General features: G+C 31.2%; 1 protein-coding gene and 2 long non-coding RNA genes across 4 annotated transcripts; 1 reads left to right on the top strand and 2 right to left on the bottom strand.

Moving 5' to 3' along the window:
- The first annotated feature begins 5,473 nt into the window (after positions 1-5,473).
- LOC142633077 (protein SMALL AUXIN UP-REGULATED RNA 9-like) lies at positions 5,474-5,977 on the top strand. The gene has a single exon (XM_075807351.1). The coding sequence runs from the start codon at positions 5,474-5,476 to the stop codon at positions 5,975-5,977; it is 504 nt and encodes a 167-aa protein (XP_075663466.1).
- Positions 5,978-11,174: 5,197 nt separating this feature from the next.
- On the bottom strand, positions 11,175-16,173 carry LOC142630438 (uncharacterized). The gene is made up of 4 exons (XR_012843311.1): positions 16,154-16,173; positions 15,722-15,896; positions 15,334-15,413; positions 11,175-11,436 (listed from the first exon to the last, which is right to left on the bottom strand). It is a non-coding gene; the product is annotated as an uncharacterized LOC142630438 (long non-coding RNA).
- A 555-nt stretch (positions 16,174-16,728) lies between these two features.
- On the bottom strand, positions 16,729-21,818 carry LOC142630439 (uncharacterized). 2 transcript variants are annotated; one of them, XR_012843312.1, is made up of 3 exons: positions 19,079-21,818; positions 17,910-18,969; positions 16,729-17,015 (listed from the first exon to the last, which is right to left on the bottom strand). It is a non-coding gene; the product is annotated as an uncharacterized LOC142630439 (long non-coding RNA). The 2 variants fall into 2 exon arrangements; XR_012843313.1 differs by having other exon boundaries at positions 21,597-21,818.
- Positions 21,819-22,529: the final 711 nt, after the last annotated feature.

Here is a 22,529-nt window from a genome sequence, read left to right as displayed (position 1 = left end):
ATTTTGATGTGAAAAATTCATTTTCAGATATTTTTTTTTGTTTATAATAAATAAGACAGTTTTTATATGTAATGACATATCAAAATTGATAATTTTGTTTTCAATATTTTTATTAATTATGATTATTATATCAATACTATAATCCGCCTCTCCCTTTCCAAATACAAATTTTTCGTCTGATGATGCAAAAAATCAGCAATTGAGCTCCTCGTCGTAGTGGATGGATGAAGTTGTGAGTGGGGTCGTCTCTGTTGGAGGAAAACCTGCAAAATGAATTGGGTGGAAGAGTAACATGCAAGTGTGGCGTTAGCCAAACCGCTTCTGATGCTTAAGTCAGTAAGGAAGAAGGATTTTAGAGAGAATTGACTAGAGAGTGATTTTCGTAGAGTATTTTTGTATGTACCTTTAACTTCGGTTGCCTTCTCTTTTTATAGTTGCGTGCCTCATTAATGGGCAATAAATTGCTGTATTTATGCTCAACGTCTAGTACATTACAAATCTTTGACTGAAGTTCACAGCTCACTCTGTGACCGTTGCTCCATCCGTTACACTTTGTCATCAATGAGCGTAATAAATGCGTAATGTTTTCTCTTGATTAATCACGATCTCATCTTAATGACGATCATAAATTTCTGACTCATCAGGTTTCATCCCCAGATGCTTCCATTATTGGGTTCCTTGGTCAATCTCGCCCTGAGAGTTATGTGTATTGTGTATTTTGCCTAAGCTTCATGTGCGGACTCATCAGTCGTCACTTTGTTCAATGAACCTCTAAATTGTTGGATCATTATCCTTTAAGGTTGTCCAGACCTTGAGTGATCATCTTTGACCTGAATTGGTTAGAGAGGATCTTCTCCCCATCAAAATATAGCCGAAATTAGTAGTCATTTTGGCTTTGTTATTTCATGCAAATTAAACGCAAAGGATTTTCACTTTTATAATTTATGAATGAATTTTAATGAATTTGATGAATAAGTGATCATTCTACTAAATATATAAAATAGATTATACCCTATCACTTGTAATGAGATTAAATCATTTTCTTAGTGAGATATATTGCCTAGACAGGCAGCATAGCAAATATCCATTAACAATCATTCCATTTCCACATAATCATAGAGATTATCATAGAGTTGTCCCCCTATGGCCAAAAGGCCCATAACAAATCAAAAAACCTTACGTTAATTCACAATAATTTTTCTCTTGGCCTCAAGTTGAAGAAACGAATCCATTTTAATTTGCAGACTAAATTAGAACAAAAGCTAATGCAGTAATGAAATGATTATGTTTCCTTTGTGAGATAGTCTTGGGGCATCAAATCACTTGATTATTGCTGTAAGACACAATTCGGCTCTGTGCTCTATTGCACAAGAGCCATATTGTGTTGGCTCCAATGCACTGAAATTAGGTCTTACCCATCTTTGTAAGACAAATTAAATTTCATAAGATCGAGATTATTTTAATAATGTATAATATATATATGACACGATATGAATTTCAGTTGTCAACTTAGAATTTTTAATACTAATATTAAATTAAAACCATTTAAAATATGAAGACATTTTGAAACACATGTTAAAAGATTGGTCACACGACTAAGTATACAATTTAACCTAGAATCAAATAGTCATGGTCTTTTTTCCTCAAAAAAAAAATATTCAATTTTTTTTTTTTAATTATTTCACAATCAGTTGCTTCAGCCTCTGTCTAGGAACAATGTATTTCCTGTTTTAAATTAGTTGAACTACGGCTAGGTACCAGTTGAATTCTTCCAATTAATGCCAATTGTTTAAGTAAAATTTTTCCAATATGGAAAACGGTAGTTGTACATATTTTTTTCATTTGCTAGCTAGTCCAGATTGTACCAAATTAAAATTTTGACGTTGATTAAAAAAATTTGGCATCTGTTCAGATCTGCACTAAATGTTCCAAGTTTCCGACATTGCAGTTTGAAACTTTATTGAATTAACTAAATAACCTGTCCCTTTAAACTTATTATTGTTTAGTTTTGTAATATAAATATATGACTGAAGGAATATTGGAAGAATAGATGAGTAATATTTTATTATCCTACGCGCATATATATATATATATATATATATATATATATATTGATAGCCTCTAAATAAAAATAACCCTAATATCCTCCTGGTATATGGTAATGCCAACACATTAATTTAAATATCTAACATATTTATTTTTGCTAGTATATTAATGTTTTTGGTAGATTCCAGTTAGTTCAACTGGTAAAACTTTTTATAGTTAAATAAAATATTTGGTCAGGGTTCAATCCCCAAACCCCGTCTACAACAGTCAACAAAAATCAATCGGTTTCATGGTGTGATAATAAAGAGTACGATTATAGATTGGATGATAATTTTTTTTATTAAAATAGGATGAAATGCACTAGAACAAAACTTGTAAATCATAAAAAGCTATTTTTCATTTTCGAAAAGGTTAAGAATTATTCTAAAAGGTCATAATACTCAAAGAATGTGTCAATTAAAATAAAAAGTCATAACTCTTCCTTGCCTATAAATTAAGGGTGTTAATTATAATTATAAAAAAAAATACAATTTCTTAAGAAATTAGATTTAATAGATATTGGAATTATTCTTTGCAGTTAGGTGAATTTGTTGTATCTTGACTATGAATGGCTTTGAACTCAGCATAAACTTTTCTTTGAATACATCAATAGTTGGGAGTGAGGAGGTTGGAATTCTAGATGTCTTGGTAGAATCAAACTCTTTTAACTATAAAACACCAAAAAATACCGATTGAGCTATAAAACTCTTGGTAGAATCAAACTCTTTTAAGTGGAGGCATTTATCGCATTAGATATAATGTTTTCAATACGTCTGAAAGTCTCATTATCTAGAATCTATTTTATATATATATTATTTGAGAAGTTTGATTTTCGATTGACCTCTATATATTGTGCCACATAAGTAGTTTTGAAGATCTTTTATCTAAAAAAGAGGTATTGGATATCTCACAACATACAGTCATATAATACATGCTTATCAAGAATGATCAAATTTCATATTTAGTCAAAATTTAAATAAAAGCATTTTATTATTATTAAAATTTCTCATTTGACATTTATAGTTAACTTCATAATATTTTATCATATAAATTGTTGAAGCCTCACAATTTCATATATCATTATTCTACACACACATATATTATTAATTTGTTTTAATTTGTTCTATATTTAAATGTCCATTAGAATCTTGTTACAATTAAAAAAAATATTATTAATAAATACCATAATTACCTATTAATAACAACTATAATTGTTAAAATTCATATTTAGATAAAAATAATACTATTAGTAATTAACCACCATAATCATCAAACTACATACTTAGAAAAAAAACAATAGAGACAAAAATCATATTTTGTTAAATTTTTTCTTACATTGCACATAACAATTTTATTTATTTATTGTAGTTTAATATTCATCACTTTCTTTAAACCTATTTTAGTTAAAATATTAGAAATAGTAAAATTCCTAGAAGTTTATTAAACCTACCCCCAATTTTATTTTGTTTTATTTATTTATTTTTATATAAGATAGAGATTTTACTCTAGCATAATTTAAGTGTATATATGTGTGAAATTTCCTCCCCGAGACTTAAACCCTGACACTTGCCCCCCACACTTCACAAACACTTATACTTGTAAAGTGATCATCGCGCCAAGAGTGCGTGATGGTAACCTACCCCCACTTATAATGTGGCATTCATGCCATTACCAATAGGGATGGACCCAAGATTTTAAGCTAACAGAGGCCGGAATATAAAGGAAAAAAAAAACTCCAAACAGGCATCCATATAGAATTAAAAAATTATAAATACTCAAAATCGTTGTTTCTAAATACATTAAGATGCAATCATTTACTAACAAAGACAAAACAAAAACAAAAACAAAATAATGTTTTTTTTAATACTAGGCTGGCTAGGATTTTTTTTTTTGGTTGAAGTTAGAGCATTTACAGTGGTGGTGCTAAAAAATTTTAGTTTTTAATACCTCAAAAAGATACTTTATTTATTTTATCACCTTATTTTACAATACACTCAATATCAAATGTTCTATTTTTTTATCACTTCATTTTAAATAATATAAACAACTCCTTAAAATAATAAAGAAAGAGAGAGAATTTGAGTTTTTTAATTGAAGAAAGAGATATAATCCTAATAAAATATTGTATTTTATTTTTAACAACTTGCTACACTCAACTGGAATTTATTATACCAATTTACTGTAATTGCAAAAAATTTAGCTTTAACTTCTTCTATAACACATGATTTTTTTATTTTTTGGTGGTAATATAGTTTTTTTTTTGGCTAAAATACAATCACCATTGTAAATGTTTTTATTATTTTGTTAAGTTTTTGAGTTAAATAGTTGTTATTTAAATAAGGTTAGCAAAGCTTATTGAGGAGAAGGGAGCCTAAAATTTTAGAAGGCTCACTACAAAAATGACATATATAATAACTAAAATTAAATAAATAAATAATTGGACTCTGAAATCTGCTCCCCCTTGACTTGAGCCCCCGACTTGAGTCGCCACTTATTACCAATAAAGGCTTACTTTATAACCTCCTAGTCTTTCACTCATTGCTTTGACCATTATCTGCAAGTATGTTTCTCTAAGTTGTCTTTGTTAGATAAATTTAGAGTTGCGGAATAAAATAAACATACCTTCAGCTATAATTGTTTAAGTCTTTGAAGAAAAGAAAACTCATTATATGATAATAGTGTATATAAAAGGGTTTTCTAGTCTATGGCCTTTACCTCACACATATCTTTTTATGGAAACACATGTTATATATATAGGCTAGACTAGGGACCCTTATAGATGAAGATTTCCATAACTCTCCTTTCATCAAGGAGCTTAAAAGTTGTAACTTCATGATGTTTATTAACCAAATGGGTTACACCGTTTGAGAGTTACTAAAGGATGTTACATCTAACATGTAACTTTCACAAATAGAAAACTTCAGACATGAGATAAGAAACTTAAGACATGAGTTTTATCTTCAAATGTGGGCCACATAAAATTCTCTTTAAGGAGATATAATCCTACAGTCTTTTATTTCAACATTTTACTTGTGGAGCTAGCATATGCATATATTGAGATTATAATATGTTTTCCACCATATGGGTGTTGAAGATTGCTGGTGGCCTTTCACAATCTTGCTGCGCGCGTTCTTGCGTTGACAAAATACCAAATTATTAGTCTGCAAATGGAGTATGGGCCTCTATATATAACGCGTACTAAACCAGACTCTCATTTCAAAACATTTTTGCTCTTCTATACGCATCTTCTAACTTTTCCATGTAGTTACATCTATATTTTTCTTCTTGTTTTGGATTTACATCTTCAATTGAAAGTGTTTTTCCATTACAAAACCTCTCTACATATCTCTATTACTCAGATTATCAAATCCATGTTAAGTATTTAAATATGGAAAGCGTAGAAGTTAAGTGCAGGAACACCTTGATTTTCAAGGCATGGAAACGATGTCTATCACTAGTAGCTGGCAACAAAAAATGTTGTTCATCAACGAGCAAAAAGAATCGACAAGTAGCTCCGGAAGGTTGTTTCGCGGTCTATGTTGGACCTCAAAAACAACGATTTGTGATCAAGACCAAGCTTGTTAATCATCCTTTGTTCGCGATGCTGCTAGAGGATGCTGAATTGGAATATGGGTACAATAGTGAAGGCCCTCTTGTGCTCCCTTGTGATGTTGATTTGTTCTACAAAGTGTTGGCAGAGATGGAAAGCAGCGAGGATTTTAGTCCTGGTTGCGGCTTCGCTAAAGGTTATTCCTTAATTCTGCCAAGTCCAGCTCGTAGGTCCAACATTGTTAGCATTAACAAGGGTCATGATGCCTATAGTCTTCTTAGTTCATCAAATTCGATGATTAAGATGAATCAACTAGGACCATTTATTATAAGATCATGTTGATCTAGCTTTCTTTTTTAGCATGTGTATCATACATATCATCCAGCTTATCTGTATGAGTAGAGGGAATGCTATACGAAATGAACAAAAATAATACCTATCAAGAAATTTGTAGTTTTTGTACTATTTATATTATATATGCTTTCTTTTCTCCACAACTCATTTTGCTATCTCCAATTATATCTCCCATGTTCTCAACCTCACTTGGCTATGCCGCCTAGCTATCCAATTTGCCTTAAAATGGATTTTGATTAAACCAGAAACTTTTTTTTTTTTGGTGGAGTGAAAACTGTGTTGTTTCGGTAATAAATCATGTTATAATAGGTGGTTGATTCAAGAAAGAGAGAATCACATAGTAAGGATGTCATGTCCCAATTATGTGCTAAGAAAGAAAACTTTTAGCACTACAAGGGTTAATCCGCAGGGGTCAAATCCATTGTGTGGTAAGGTAATAGTAGCTAAAAGATTGCAAATTAACCTAGACCTAAAACCAGTTATCTTAGTTGAGTGTTGGAGTATTATAGGACAAGTAAGACATGGATTTGGCGGGAACTACTCCCTAAAACCAAGCCTTTGTCCTATCAAGTAAATGTTATCTTTGTTTGGTTGAAGGGATGGATGCCAAAATTCCTTTGAGAATTGCAAGCAAGGAATTTTCTGATTAGTTAAAGAAAAGATACCTTCAAAAAGGTAATTATGTTATCTCGAGACAAGTTAACCCTCAAGATCCCTTGGATTGATTACCAAGGAAGACCTAGATGCCTAGTAGTCAAACACACACTGAGGAGATTAGGGTCTTCTATGGAGATCGAGCTAAAACTTGCTTCAAATTAGTATACCTTATAGGATTTGCCAAGGCAAATCCCATAAGATGTGCTGGGTTAATGTGCTTAAAGCAAGGAAGTCAATCTCGTACCGAAGACTGTACCGGTTTGGCCAATGGAACGATATATTTCGGTACCGGTCAATACCGGTATACCATTTCGGGTTTACCGCTATTTTTTTCATATATATATATATATATATATATATATATATTATAAACTAAATATTTTTGACAAAATAATAACAACCTAAACTTAAAATTTGTTGTGAAAATATTGTAAAAATATTGTGAATATAACATTTTTATTTTTGTTTTGCTACACGTATCTCAATTTTCAAGTACCACATTTGCCAACAAATTATTAATAACTCACATTTTTTTTCACCTCCACTCTTCTTCTTTTACTTTTGCAATTTATCTTCTTTATTTTTTATCTTGATTTTATCTCCACTGCATGATTACCTCCACGGAGTCTTAGCTTATTTCAAATTTCAAAAACAAGTCAATCACCTTACCTTTGGTCAGTCGTCAGTCATCACATGGGCAGTGGGCACCAAAAGCAGAACTTTCAAAATCTTTGAGAAACAGTGAGACATAAAACGAAGAAGAAGAACATTAAATGAACACAGGCGTTCCAGAGACCACGAAGAAAAATGGAAGGCTAAGCAGAAAAGAGACCGAGATACGTGAAAGATGCATCAGATCATGAAATTTCTTGAGAAATTATCTTAGGTGAGTGAAAAAAATACAAAGAAATCTCCGTTTCTGTTTCAGGCCAGTATTCATTTTCCGGCCGAAATCTGGTATTTCGACCGAAATCCGGTATTTCGACTGATACAACTAGAACGCTCCCGGTACTGCCAGTATTTAAACCGGTACGGAAGGAGAACTTTTCTGTACCGTTTCAGCCACCAGTACGGAATATATCAGCTGTATCGGCCGGTACGGTATGAAACCGACTACACTGGCCTAAAGTCCTATTCTAGCCTCACTATAAGCCCAACCATTTCCAGTAGCTCATTTCATAATGTGAAGAGCACTCAATCCTCAACTGGGTGTTTTTGTAGTTCTTTTGAAAATTCCTTAATCTATTCTTAAAGCAACATAGTTAAATGTGTTAAGGACATATTTTATGTAGTTGACTAATTCTTTGACAAAACGCACTTTACTTGTAATTAGGTAGATTTAAAATATGTTTAATACTTCAAAGAGCAAGAGTTCAAGTCTAGTATTGAAGCCATGTAAATCTGTCCAAGAAACAAGTGAAGAAGTGCTAATTCATTAAAGCTCGACAGATAGCTATCTATTGAGGTCTCGACAGCTAGCTCGACAGCTGTATCTATCGAGCTTTACGAAATTCAGATTTTCAAATCTAATTTTTAGCCCATGCTGACATGTATGTGTAGGGTTTCTTTTCTCACAACCCTAGACATATATAAGGCTTATTTTAGAGGCCATCACATAAGAGAATACAAGGAAAACATATGAAAAATGTGACCGAAGCCTTATTCTCTCTAAAAGAAAAAAAAAAGAATACAAAATCCAATAAAATAAAATAAAAACAAAATAAAGGGAAAAAAAATGGAACGAAGTTACCAATAGAAGAATTTCCACCGGTTGTGCTTTGCTTCCAAAAATTGCCTCTGAACACGCAGCAACTCCCCGACAACAGCGCCAAAATTGCTTGCTCACTCCCAAGTGCAGGAGATCGTAGCAATATAATTCTCGGAATACCGAGGTTGAACCACAAGGAGCGAGATAAATTCAAAGACAATATAATTAAACAATAATTTTGGTGAAGAAGAAAAATACTTTTGCTTGGTGATTGTTAATAAGAATAATAATAAAAACTGATTTAAATCAATAATGTAAATACTAGGGCATCGGAGTGTTTCCCTATATCGATATGAGATTCTTTGTGATCTAAGAAAATATCTATTTCATAATTGATTGTTCTTATACAATTAAAAATTTATGATTCTATTGAACTGAGACAATTCAAGAACTCATGATAACTTTGATTAATAATGCGGTTAGAAAAGTTTTTCAGAAAAACCCATTCACTTTAAAATCTAATTTCTATTTGAAACTATTAGAAATTCATCTAAACAATAAGAAAAACATTATTGAACTTATTGAAAGCATGGAAGAATTAATACATCAAAAGAAATCTAATTGAACAATCAAATATGTCGTTGATAAAATCTTAGAAAGTATCGCATTGAATATTCATACCGTATAGAAGAAACATAACCTCTAGCCCTAGCAAAGAGTTTAGGCTGCCATTAGAGAAAGAAAAATATAACGTTTTCTCTGCCCAGAATTTGTTCTCATAACCTCCCTTCAAAACCCTAACATAAAAGTGTCCAAAGAAAATAAAATTTTTACTATTTTAATTTCCGTCTAGGTTTACATTCGTAACTTGTGAGTTAATTTCAGCCTTTAAAAATTGAGAATTTCAAGAAACTCAAAATTCAAAAGTTGTAGATATTTAAGTTACGATTACAACCCATCAGCCTTGTGTCAATTGGATTTTTGAGGAGAGAGATATGCTCAAAATACTGATCGGTGCTCAGATTAGAGTTTTCCTTTTAAGATTCTGCCTCTTTAATTTCTTTCCTTATTTGAAGCTTCCAATCATGGTAGACGAACTAAGTACTCCAGCTGTACCTCCTTAGACATTTAAGCAGGGTCCTTTAGCTTCACTTAATTCTAGTTTGACCTCTATTCTCTCACAAATTCTTGTAAACTTATCTTTCTCACATGATTTCCTGAAAGTAGAAAATTATACACAATGAATGGCATCTTATTCAAGAAATTATGTAAAGATAAATAATAGGGACTAATGCAAATTATGGCTTAATTATACAAATTAAGCATAGTAATAAGGAGATAACGCCCACATAAATATATAATAAGTATACATTTTAAGGCGTTACCAGAAAACTATACATAAAATGAAAGAGATAGTGACAAATTTATAGTAAGAGTGTGTGAATAAGAAGAGACAAAAATAGAAGAAGATGAAGGGAAAGATAAAGAATGACATTAATGTAGAGGGTAGTGGACATACGAGAAGGTGAGGGAGGGAGAAAAGTTGGAGAAGTGTAAACATGAAATAAAAAAAATTTAAAAAAATTATAAGAAAATGGAAAGAGAAAAGATAATGACGTGGACGCTGATGTGGCTCAACGTGAGCACAAGAGTATTAAATACTCCGCTTCAGCTTTTAGTAATATATAGATTATCAGAAAACTATGTATAAAATGAAAGAAATAGTGACAAATTTATAGTAAGAGGGTGTGAATAGATGAAGGGAAAGATGAAGAATGATATTAATGTAGAGGGTAGTGGATAGATGAGAAGGTGAGGGAGGGAGAAAGGTTGGAGAAGTGTAAATATGAAATAAAAGAAATTAAAAAAAATTATAAGAAAATGGAAAGAAAATAGATAATGTCGTAGACGCTGATGCGGCTCAAAATGAGCACAACAGTATTAAATGCTCCGCTTTAGCTTTTAGTAATATATAGATATAGATTCTAATACAATTATTAAGAGTACTTTGTCCACCACAAATGATTAAAAAATAAACAAAAATGATTAAAGCCTCATAATTTAACATCTAAATTGAGCACTATAAAAACCATGCTATGAAATTACAGCAACTATAAAATTAAATTATCCAAATCATGCTATGTAGTAGAATAATATTATATTTTTATATGCTATATTTAATTCTTTATAACACAATAGGATAACATTTAACAATTAAAGAGAAAAAAAAATGCAACAATTAAAAAAAAACAAAACTGAATTGCATTAACCTAAAATAGATTGAAAAATATAAAAAATTATCAACCTAAAGCGAAGATGCAAGAAAAATAAAAATAAAAATCCTCCCAAAATTTGTTTGAGAGAGAGAGAGAGAGAGAGAGAGAGAGACAGTGAGAACCTTTTTTTGTTAGGGAAAACTATGCATAGAATGAAAGAGATAGTGAAAAATTTATAGTAAGAGAGTGTGAATTAGAAGAGACAAAAATAGAGGAAGATGAAGGGAAAAATAAAGAATAATATTAATGTAGAAGGTAGTAGAGAGATGAGAAGGTGAAGGAAGGAGAAAGGTTGGAGAAGTAGTGGGGAGATGAAAATGTAAGTGAGGGAAAAATGTTGGAGAAGTGTAAATATGAAATAAATAAAAAAATTATAAGAAAATAGAAAGAAAAAAAATAATGATGTGGATGTTGATGTGGCTTAATGTGAGCATAACATCATTAAACGCTATGTTTCGATTTTTAGTAATACTAGCATTTAACTCGCGCAATGCGCAGAAAACATTTCACACATTTAAAATACCATTAATTTGACATAACAATACAATAAATGCAATAGTTAATATGTTTATTAAAGGCTTTGTTTTAATAATGCCAATCAATTCAAAAAACAAAAATGACAATGGTTGGATGCAGAGTTAGGTTTAATAACATTGTCAAAAGTCCAAAATTCCCCATAGCAGAAAATAAAGTCTAAGAAGTCATTAACCCAAAAAACATTTAGTGAGCTGAGCCATATTCCAGCCCTGATGAATTGTGAGTGCCAGCTCTGTTTCACTTGGATGAATTGGGCTATCATCATTCACCTGTAAAAAACAATAGAACAATAGCACTTAAAAAAATAATAATGATGACAAATACATATCTTCTCACATGCATTATTTTTTTATTTTGTCCATCTTGAACATGCCAACTACAAAGGTATACACAATAAGAACAAAATCGATTCTTTGGTGTGCTAAATGGATGATTGTTGTCCTCGTTTAAATGTAACCTCTACCACCGCATACCCTTGGTGCGATGGTCACTTCACAAGTATAAGTACTTGTGGAGTGTGGGGAGTAACAGCCGGAGTTCAAGTCTCCAAGAGAGAGCTTCACACACATATACACTTAGATTATGCTAGACTAGAATTCTATCTTGTATCAAAAAAATAAAATATAACCTCTAAAATGATAGAAAGCTAATACAACCTTTTGAGCTCCACGTTTCAAAAATTGTTTTCTTTAGTAGAAGGGCACTTCTATTCATAATCCACTCAAACCATTTTTGCTAATCTATAACAATCACGAAAACTAAGGAGAACATATTCAATAATAATATAAGGTAAAATTCCAATGCATAAATATAAAGAAACAATATTTTAATATCTATTGGAAGAAACACTCTAAATTAAATCTATGAAAAGTTGAAAACCACAAAAGAACCTAAAACAAAATTAGAAAAGAAAAATAAATTCATATTTTTTCGCTTCCGAGTTACACTTTGCTCAATCTTTTGTAGTATGAATTCTAAGAATGCATCTTATAATCCTAGCCACCAAATCTCCTCCATGGAAGTTTCAAGTGTGTAATGGTCATAAGCACTATAGCGTCAAGAAATGTTTTACTAAACTGATGTCCAAAGTTGAAGCACATACATGCTGGAGGAATTGCTTCTAAAATTTCAGCTTTAGCAAACTTAAACACATCAAGTAGTTTGTATATTTTCTGTTTTCTTAACTTTTTATATCAGAGAACAAAGGTAAAATTCCTTCTTTTCACCAAGAATAGACATTTCCTTCACTTCAGATAGACTATTATTTCTGGTTTAATTTTTTGGTTCTTTTTTTTAGGCAGGGAAAAAAACTTCTTAGCTTACACCATGTCCTCTTTTCTTTAGTTTATTTCTACCTTTTTGACCCTTTCCCACAAAAAATAAAAAATTTAGAATGCACAGGAGAAAGAAGAACACATCCATTTCTGAACAAACAACATTAAAAAGAAATTTCTCAGGTGGTACAAACTACTTTCTATTCTTCCCAAATAGCACTTAAATTAACATATCCAGAAATTGGGTTTTATTAAATACTCCAGAAAATGTAAATAAAAAAAATTCAAAACTCATACAATAATTAATTATTTTCATTCATATACCAAAGCAACAATACCTAAATCACCTTCTAAAATATATGCCTTTTCCTGTTCTTCATGTGCAAAATTCCAGCAATGCAAAATAACTACCAGAAATAATAATTTCAGACCGTAACATCAATAGAAAGAGGGTAAACCCATAACTATACAGTCTAAACTTTCAGATTTTAAACTATCCAAGTTGAAATTTGTATTCATGAATTATTAAGTTTCATACTTGACAGGGAAAACTAAGCAAATCTGAATTTCAACAAAAAGTAAAAGGGTAAGAAGGTTTTTTAAAATGGCAGGAAATAATCATACAACCATATTAAATAGAATTTCCCTTGATATGACGTAACACAGTTTTTTTAACAAAATCTTTGCTATTTCTTTGTTTGTTCCTACTTCCAATTTCACTTTGAAAAAAAATTGTCAATATGTCTACACTCTAAGCTTGGGCAATACTCTCAATGCTATCAAAACAAAACAAAAAAGTAGAGATGTTAATTTGAAACCAAAGTATGCAAATTAAAATAGTAAACCTATCTATTTTTCAATAGGGGTGAAAGAAGAATCCTATTAAGAGTCAAAAAGTACATATTAAACTTTTTTTTGTTCAATTTTTTTTTAATCAACTCAATCCAGGAGCTTTTCTTGAATAGTTACCAATAGTTTTATAAGCCAGAGCAGAGATGATAAATCTACATTAGCACGTGAGTAAAAAATTTTCATTGAAAATGCGAAATTACACAAACGGCAATGTAAATGAAGCTCTAAAAACTGAGATCCCATAAAACATGTGTTGCATGCTAGGTAATTAACTCTAATTATCTAAAATCCATGGAAAAACATGGCAGGTTTACTTGAAATAAACAGCAAGGAAATTGAGTGTTTGCTAAAGCCAAACTCAAGTTCAATAACACTAAATAGTAATTCTATGCTCTATTTCATATATAAATATTCAATAAAATGGAACATGATGGTTATAGGTAGTCTGCTACTATCGCAACTGAAATCTTACAGTCGCTCGGGGGGAGGGGGGAGAGAATGCTAGATATCACAAACCATATGAAAGAGCTCTATTTTGAATACTAAAACTTTTATCTACAAAATCATCACTAACTGCAACTGAAATTCCCTTAAGAAAAATGTAAGTTTTGAAATAGACCAAAAATCCCATAATTTTACTTTTAAAAAAATTATAAATTACTGCACACTTTGAACTTTCAGATTTTAAACCATCCAAGTTGAAATTTGGTATATTCAGCAAAAAGTGAAAGGGTAAGAAGGTTTTTAAAAATGACAGAAAATAATCATACAACCATATAATATAAATAATCCTTTAATATGCAATGACACTATTTGTTTTAAAAAATCTGATAACCCAATATTGTCCATTAGAGAGATTAAGTCCTTCATATACTGAATGAGATAGGCAAAGAATGTTCATTAGTTTAGATGACTATGATAATGATTAAACTGGACATAAGAAAAATGTTATCTTTTACCTTCAATTACTAATACAATTCAAAGAACATGAATTTGAAGAGAACAACAATAAATCCCCAAAAAATAAATCATACCAATAATATGTCTATAAGGCATTTATCAAACAGGTATGATGTACAAACCCAAATCATATTCAATCCTCAGATTTGTAAAACCAAAAAAAAAAAAAAGCAAATAATTTACCAGTTATGGGGATACGGCCTGTCTCTCTTTGCCTGCAGTTTCGACAAACCTTAACTGAACAATAGACCTAAATAAGATTAAAAAAGAAAAACAAATATCATCACAACATTTAATCCTACACTTATTTGATCCCCAGGATTTCGTTAAGATTAGTTACAGGAAACTATTTTTACTTTGAAAAAAATTGTCAATAAGTCAAACAATAAACCCATCTATTGTGACCAAAGCATTCAAATTAAATTACTAAACCCAGTTTCAAAGCAATAAATTCAACTTGTCCCTATTTAGAGAAAATTGGGAATCCAAAGGAGCTTTTATTAGAAAGAAAAAATAGAGTAGGAAATATTTCCAAATTAAAAAACCCAGGCCCAATTGTCCACTGCCCTTTGCTCTTTGCCCTTTGCATCGTGTGTGTGGGTTTTGAGTTTGACTTGTAGTGATAGAGTCCTAAACCAAAACACGATGCAATTCCACAATAGTACACCCACCAATTAGCACTGTTTCTAGCAGGGATAGAATGGAAAAAACAAAATCAAAAAAACAAAAATCCAAGGGAAAAAACAAAAACAATAAACCCATCTATTTTTCAATAAGGGTGAAAGAAGAACCCTAGACAATTTGGCAGGGGAAATTTAAAAAAAAAAAATATACAGACAGCTTTAAATTCATTTTTGAATTGTAAAAAGAGCCTCCCTACAGAAAATTTTAAAACGTTGCAATTACCTACATGAATAAGTATGTGTTTTTCTAAGCGCCAATGAGAAGTTCCATATGATATGTCATAACAGTGTTAATTGAGTTCCTACAACTTAATAGCATAGTCTTTGGTTTGTTTTTAATGTAAAATGAATTTAACAAACTATTAAAAAGGTCATACCCATTGTCTGAAGTTAATACCTGATTCTTCAAAAGAATGATAGATTGAACAAAGTGAAAAGCATCCCCCAAAGAGATCCATGTTGCTTCTTCTAAAAGACCTAGAAAAGGAAAAAACCCAATAATCTATTGCTCTGTTTTGTTCTTTAAAGTATCCAAAAGAGACTGGAACTCACTTAAGGACTTTCATTCCATTCATCTGAGTTTTAACCGGACACAATAAATAGATTCCCACACATCAATTTAACCAAATACCCAAAACAAAAAATAATAATAATAATAATAATAATAACTCAGAAAAGCTGATCTAATTTAAAAACAATCCAGCAAAATTAAAAACAATCCAGCAAAATTATTAAAACCTGATCTAATTTAATGTATAAACTGAAAAGCAAAGAGAAAAACTAACCGGTAGCAGTTCCGGAAGGACGGTAGACGTTGGGAGGAAGTAGGCCTTTATGTGAATTCTAATCTTGAGAGAAATTGAGACAGACCGAATCTCTCTCTCTCTATTATTCTCTTTCTCGGTTCTCCTTGTATTTCTGCAACGTATCTCTCTCTCAACCGTATTTTGGTAGAAAAACCTAAAATAATTATCAATGCAACATTCAATTCTATACTTATTTAATCCCAAAGATTTCGTTAAGATTAGAAACAGAAGTACCCAAACTAAAATCAATATTTTTAGTGATTTCTGTAATCTAAAAAAACAAAAAACAAAACAAAAGCAAATATCTAAAATTGAGAAAACAAACATTTTGATAGAGAATCCAAAACCCATAACAAAAACGAATCAAATCTAAACCTACCGAACAAAAAAAATCAATTAAAGTAAATGTACCATTGTCGATGTCGGTTCCGACGATCTGATGGTCTGAATCCGGAAAGGGAACGGACGGTGGTGGGGAAACATGGAGTGAAGGGGATTGTTTTTGCTGTTCGGTGTCTGGTTCCAATGAAATCTGCCCTCTTTCCCCGCACAATGGACGGCAATATCTGCGTCTCGAAGCCATGGGCCAAACTAATCAAAGCCTAGAATGGTTTTTTTTGAACAGAGGTTTTTTGTTTTATCAGATTGAACGGAGGCTCAGTGACAGGAGAAAGGCCTCATCGCCTCTCTCTCTCTCTCTCTCTCTGAATTTATCTCTGTGTGCATAGTTTTTTTACCGGTTATTTTTTATTTATTTATAGAGAGGCTTTTAAACAGTGCTGTAACTTTGGCAAACGACATAATTTTTATCTCTGTGTGCACGGTTATTTTTTATTTATTGATAGAGAGGCTTTTAAACAGTGCTGAAGCTTTGGCAAACAACATAATGTATCGCTTTTTAACCTATACATCTCTGAAGTTTAGATAAACAGTTATTCTATTTGTCAGCAAGCCCTTAATTGCAGGAACTAACTTTCTCTCAACTAATGCAATTGAATTCATAAATTTTGAAAAATAACAGTTAGTACGCTGTACATAAAAATGTGTTGTCTTACAAATAGATTTTCTTTTAAGCTTATTCTAAACAACTAAAACTGTAACATCCGCTATGATGGAGAGAAATATTTCTAGCAATTGAAAAAAAAAATCTAGCTAAAGTGTATTGTGTGATCGTCCGTCCTTGAAAGCAAATTGGTGGGGAAGCAAGATTGTTGTTTCGTTTCACATTCTTCATCTTAATACTTCTTTAGCTCAAGAAATTGAACCCATGGACCTAAGTTTAAACAGGATAAAAATCAAAGAGATTTAGACATCAAATTTAGCACCAACTTTGATAAGAAAATTTTAATTATAAAAATACAAACCAACCTCAAGGATATCTCATCATCTCCCAAACTAAATAAAACTTGCTTAATTTAATGTGCATGATTGTGGATGACAAAATCTTTGGTTTATGCAATGGTGAAATACTAATGATTCCATAATGACATAAGACTTGATATGTCATATTAAACTTTACCTTGAAACTACCCAACTACTCATCTAAGCCCATTTTTTCACTAACAAAATAAACATTTCCAATATGCATCATACTAAGAAAAAGTAAGTAGTCCTTTCCTTACCTTGCATAGACTATAGAAACACCTTTAAAATTCAAATGTAAATATAAAGTAAAGTGAAAAGTTCATCCTAGTTAAGTGGTAAATAAATTTAAATGTAAATATAAAAATTATGCTTGAACTATGTGTTAGGTAAGTACACTTTGGGGTGTGAAGCTATGCAGTTTTGGCATAATTATCCGCCATTTTTCCTATAAAATCTATAAGTTGACAATTTGGAACACCAATCTACCATTCTTAGGAACCACAACGAATCAAACCATGAGACTATAGAACATTTGACAACAAAAAAAGTTAAAAACCAAAAAATGGTTACAAATTTATGAAATAAAAAGTCAAGGGAAAGTATTAATTTGAGGTATCATAATTTGTGTGAGGGTATGAAGGAACACATTCAAAGTTGAAATCAAAGAGATCTTTCTTACTGCTTGTGATTAAGCCCAAGTTATTACCCCTTAAAGAATTAAAAAAGAAAGGAACAAACTAACCTAAGTAAAAAAAAATTGAAAACCACATAGAAGCTTGAAACACACCAATCTAAATCTTACATGAAAATTTCAAATACCAAATTTGCTATTCTATGCCTGATCGCTGATCAATTTTTCCTCTCTATCGTTCTCTCTCCACTTTCTCCACCACTCCTGCAACTTTTAAAATGCCAAAATAACCCGACGATGTCGTTTAATGCAATATCTTTTAAATTAAAGCATGGACACAATAAAAATGAGTGAAAGAGATCATAAATTTATGTAAACATTCAAAATTTGGGAATTTAGATTTAGATTCTGTAATAAGAACACAACAGTCGGGTATATTATCTTAAAGGTGCTAACTAACACAGAACAGATTGGGTTGCGGGGCTGTTTGGATTTTCCTTTACAGATGATGTACGGTAGCTGTTTTTCCTTTCTTTCCCACTAACAAAAGTAGTATTGTTTATGAGAAAAGTTTGAGTTGAAGCCAAGAGAAGAATTTTAACAGATACAAAATATTATAGGCAATTAATATTGTAGTGAAAGAGATTGTACCTGTCAAAGTATCTGTTTCAACACCTCTATAAAAAATATCCATTGGGTTAATAATAATGTCACAGTCCCTAAACAAAAAACCATATGTTCCAACCGTTTAAAAGAAATATTTCACCTTCTCACAATGAATTATTGGAAAAACAACTAAAAAAAATTACAATGAGTATAACAATCGCAATAAACAATATGTTCCAACCATTTAAAAGAAATATTTCTTTTATTTTGTATAACAACTCAGCTGAGTTAAATATACATTTAAAAAAAAATTTAAAATGAAAATAGTCTAAAAACAAAAGAGTCATTTTATTTGTCTCTCTTTTTTCTTTTATTTACCAAGTAAACAGAATAATGAACAAATATAGATTCCATAAACAAAATTATCTACATCAGACAAATAGTGCAATACTTGTATTAGTAGCAAAGTAGTAAATGATCTAATTAATGGTTTTATATTGACTATTTATATATAACTTACATGCAATAGGAACTTTTTTTAAAAGAAAATTTATAGAAATTGTTAACAAATCTTGAGTCGATGTAGTTAAGTATGCAGCTCTTTATCCAAAAATGAAAGTAGAACCTACAAAATGAAGTATGTTTTCAACTTTTTTAATTAAGATAATTTGCAAGAACAGAATAACGAAGATCACTAATAGTGCAGTAAATGACCACCTAAATCAAGTTAATACCTACTCACAAAAACAGCAGCAAGAGAATTAACTCCTACATCCTTTGCAATCTTTAATAGTCAGAAACTGATTCACATGCTCAGGTGCATTATAGAGATACAGAACTACAGAGATTGCAATCTTTAGGAGGCAGCAAACAAATGTGCAAGATCTGGAAGACAGCTTCGAAAACAGGTCATTCTAAGCTTTAGTAGTTGGAAACAGATTCACATGCTCAGGTGTAGGATAAAGAAGGCAGAAAGTGACATGGAGGATTTGTTCTTTTTTTATTTTAGAAATGGGGATTTGTAAAAGTTTTCTTTTGTGGTGACTCCTTGAAGGCTTTTAAGGCATCAGCAAGACTTCTAAAGCCAATTTGAGGGCAGAAACTGTAAGACTTCTTAAGTAAAATGTAATCTAATGTAAATATTATCGTAGACTTAGAGATTCATAAATAAAAGGGACAAAGGAGTAAAGGAGGAAAGAAATGCCAAACTAAATACCAAGTCTAGATGCTGAATATTAAGGAATCAGAGAGAGAGAGAGAGAGAGTTAGAAATGAGTTTCCTTCCATTATCAACAGCAAGTCTACAACATAAGTTTTTTTTTATATAATTTTTAAATGAGGAAGAGGCAAAACTAAAGATTTTTTTTAAGGTAATTGTTCAAATAATTCAAGCAAAACTAAAACAGAATAACATTGAATCATGAACTCTAAATGCAGCAGAATACATCCCCTTACATCAGAATTCAATAATTGTTCAGCATCTATAGTTTTAAATGTAACTACAAAACTTATTTTTTTAATTCTATTTCATTAATTGTTTATAAAGATTACAGGAAACTGTGTTTCTTTTGTAAAATAACACTAAACTAATCATAAATTAATCTCAAAAGCCAATTCTTGCTGGATTTTAAAAAGATAGCACAAATTTTCCTCCTAAATCTTGCCTCCTGAAAGGAATTATATAACGATGAGAAATCTGATTGAACATTCATAAAGAACTTATATTTCTCAATGTCCTACCATTTTTTTTTTTAATTTAGAACTTATATTTACAGACAAAACTAAAAATTGTTGAACTTGCTTCATTTAAAAGGCATTGAGCAGAATATTGTAAATTGCTTCAGGTGGTGTGGCACATGGGAAGTAAAAGCAATGCTGTTTTCTTTTGGAATTGGAAATCTGGCAAACAGAAACCTTTCAGGTAGATTTGTTATGATTTCTACCCCACAACAACTACATAGTACTGTTACTATGACATGATAGAGACATTATAATGAAAATTTCAAACAGGTATAATTAAAAATTATGCATTGTTAAGAAATATATATGCAGTATGTATAATTGAAATGAAAGAAATTAAATTATAAAAATAGCTTTAAGTGAAAAACAGACCATCGAAAACTAACAAACACCTAGAGCTGTTGCTTCAAATTGTTCTAGTACAGGGAAATTCAAAATCCAACTGTGGAACTTGGGTTTTGATGATGGAAAGTTCTAGTGTATAGTGTACTAAATTGCTACTTATGTTGTTGACATAGAATGCCTAAATGCACATTTGAAAAAAATGCAATGACCAATGGCAACTAAAACCAAGAGGCACAAACCATGGAGTGAATATAAACTAATGCAAGAGTAAGTAAATCATTTTGTCAAATGCATGGTGTGCACAAAATTTCAATGTTTAAGATATTATCAATTGTTATTATATATAAATAGAATTAAAACAGAAATACACAACTAATTGGCACATTGAACAGTTCCTACAACGCAACATGTCTAACATTTGTTTGATTCGGCACCTCTTAAAAGCAAGGGAAAGTTTTCATATCACCAAAGCAAACATGGTATAATTTGGAAAATTGTCTAAATCGAAACATACAATGGTAAAATTATATCTCTATCAAATTAGTGGAAGGAAATAAAAACACAGCAAATGTTGCAATATTGGGTTTTTACTTTTTTTTTTTAACAATGCAATACGGTAGTGTGACTGTGTGAACATCGAGGGTGGAAGGAAAAACAAATTGAGCTAACCAAATTATACAAACAAATTTTCACTCAGAAGGAGAAGAAGATTAAGAAATATGATCCAAAGCACTACAATTAAAAGGGGAAAACGAAAGAAATCAGTTTTATCGGTAGTGGTTTCGCTGGCTGACCGGTGGCAGTAGGCTAGTGAAGGCAGGCCTCTGTTCTTTCTCTTCAAGTGTCGCTGGGTTTCTTATCGCTGAGGAAAAAGAGCATAATAGAAAAAGGGAAATTTGAAGAGAAGAAACAATATATAAGAAGGCAGATAGAGTGGTTACATACTGAACCGGTGTGGGTTTTTAAAAGTTAAAAGTAAATTTTTGGTGAACATGTGTGAGAATAAAAATGAAATCAAATTTAACCCAATAATCTAAATCGATATCAATCCAGCCAAATATAAGTATATAAACAAATCCATAAATTTTAATAATGGAAAAAAAAAAAAAAAAAAAACTTTACCGTGGTGTCACAGGAGTCTGATAGTGGTGGGAGATCGGACTTTACTTTGGCAGGCATACGGCCAGTGAACTCCCCCTCTCTCTCCTTTTTTTTTTCTTGGCCGTTTGTGTTAACAAATGAAAAGAATGGATGATTGTTTGTTTTGGGTTTCAGTTTTTAGAGCGTGCAGTTTTTTGTCCCTCGATCTCTCTCTCCTTTTCCGTTCTCTGCCTCTGTATTTCTCTGTCTCTCTTTTCTCTCGGTCTCTCTCTCTCTCTCTCTTTTTCTCTCCGTGTAGCAATCTTTCTTTTTTTCTTTTTTTTTTAAGCGGTTAATTTCCTTTTATACAAAGGTCCTCTCAAACAGTATTTTAACAATAGTGAAACATTGTAACGTCCGGCTTTTTTACTTAAAAGCTGTATACATGGTAGCATTTTAAGTTTTTCTATTTGTCAACACCTCCTTAAACGTAAAAACTAACTTTTTCTCCGTTTCTAAAAAGACTGTCAAATGGTGTGTTTTTTTTAAATCGGAAAAAGGCAGTCAAACGGTGTTTTAAAAAAAAAACAAATTAGTTATTTAATTTACATTTTTTTTTAATTGTAGACGTGGCAGAGTTTAAAAAGCCAAGCATTGTAACATACGACTATTTTTTTAAAAACTGTATACGTGTTTGAATTTTATATAGTCAGTTATCATATTTGTCAACACGTCCTTAAATGCAGGAACCAACTTTCTCTTAGCTTTGTCTATTATATATGATGATTCAAGAAAAATCAGTAGGCTGGATACTCCGGATTTGAAAGGACCACTCGCTCTCTTAATGGCTTGAAAAACAAAGGAAAACGATCAAAGGTGACCGGGATCGCCGGCCAAGAACCCTTTAATGGTAAAGTCAGTTTTCTCTCTATATTTTTGGAGTTCCAATTTCTTGGGAAATGTTCAACGTACCTTTCATTGGTCTGAACAGATGTTTATATAGTGTCCTAGGAACAGTTA

Source organism: Castanea sativa, chromosome 4 (assembly GCF_040712315.1).
Source record: "Castanea sativa cultivar Marrone di Chiusa Pesio chromosome 4, ASM4071231v1".
Taxonomy (NCBI): domain Eukaryota; kingdom Viridiplantae; phylum Streptophyta; class Magnoliopsida; order Fagales; family Fagaceae; genus Castanea; species Castanea sativa.
Note: the sequence above shows the minus strand (reverse complement) of the source record. Positions and strands in the feature narration are given on the sequence as shown.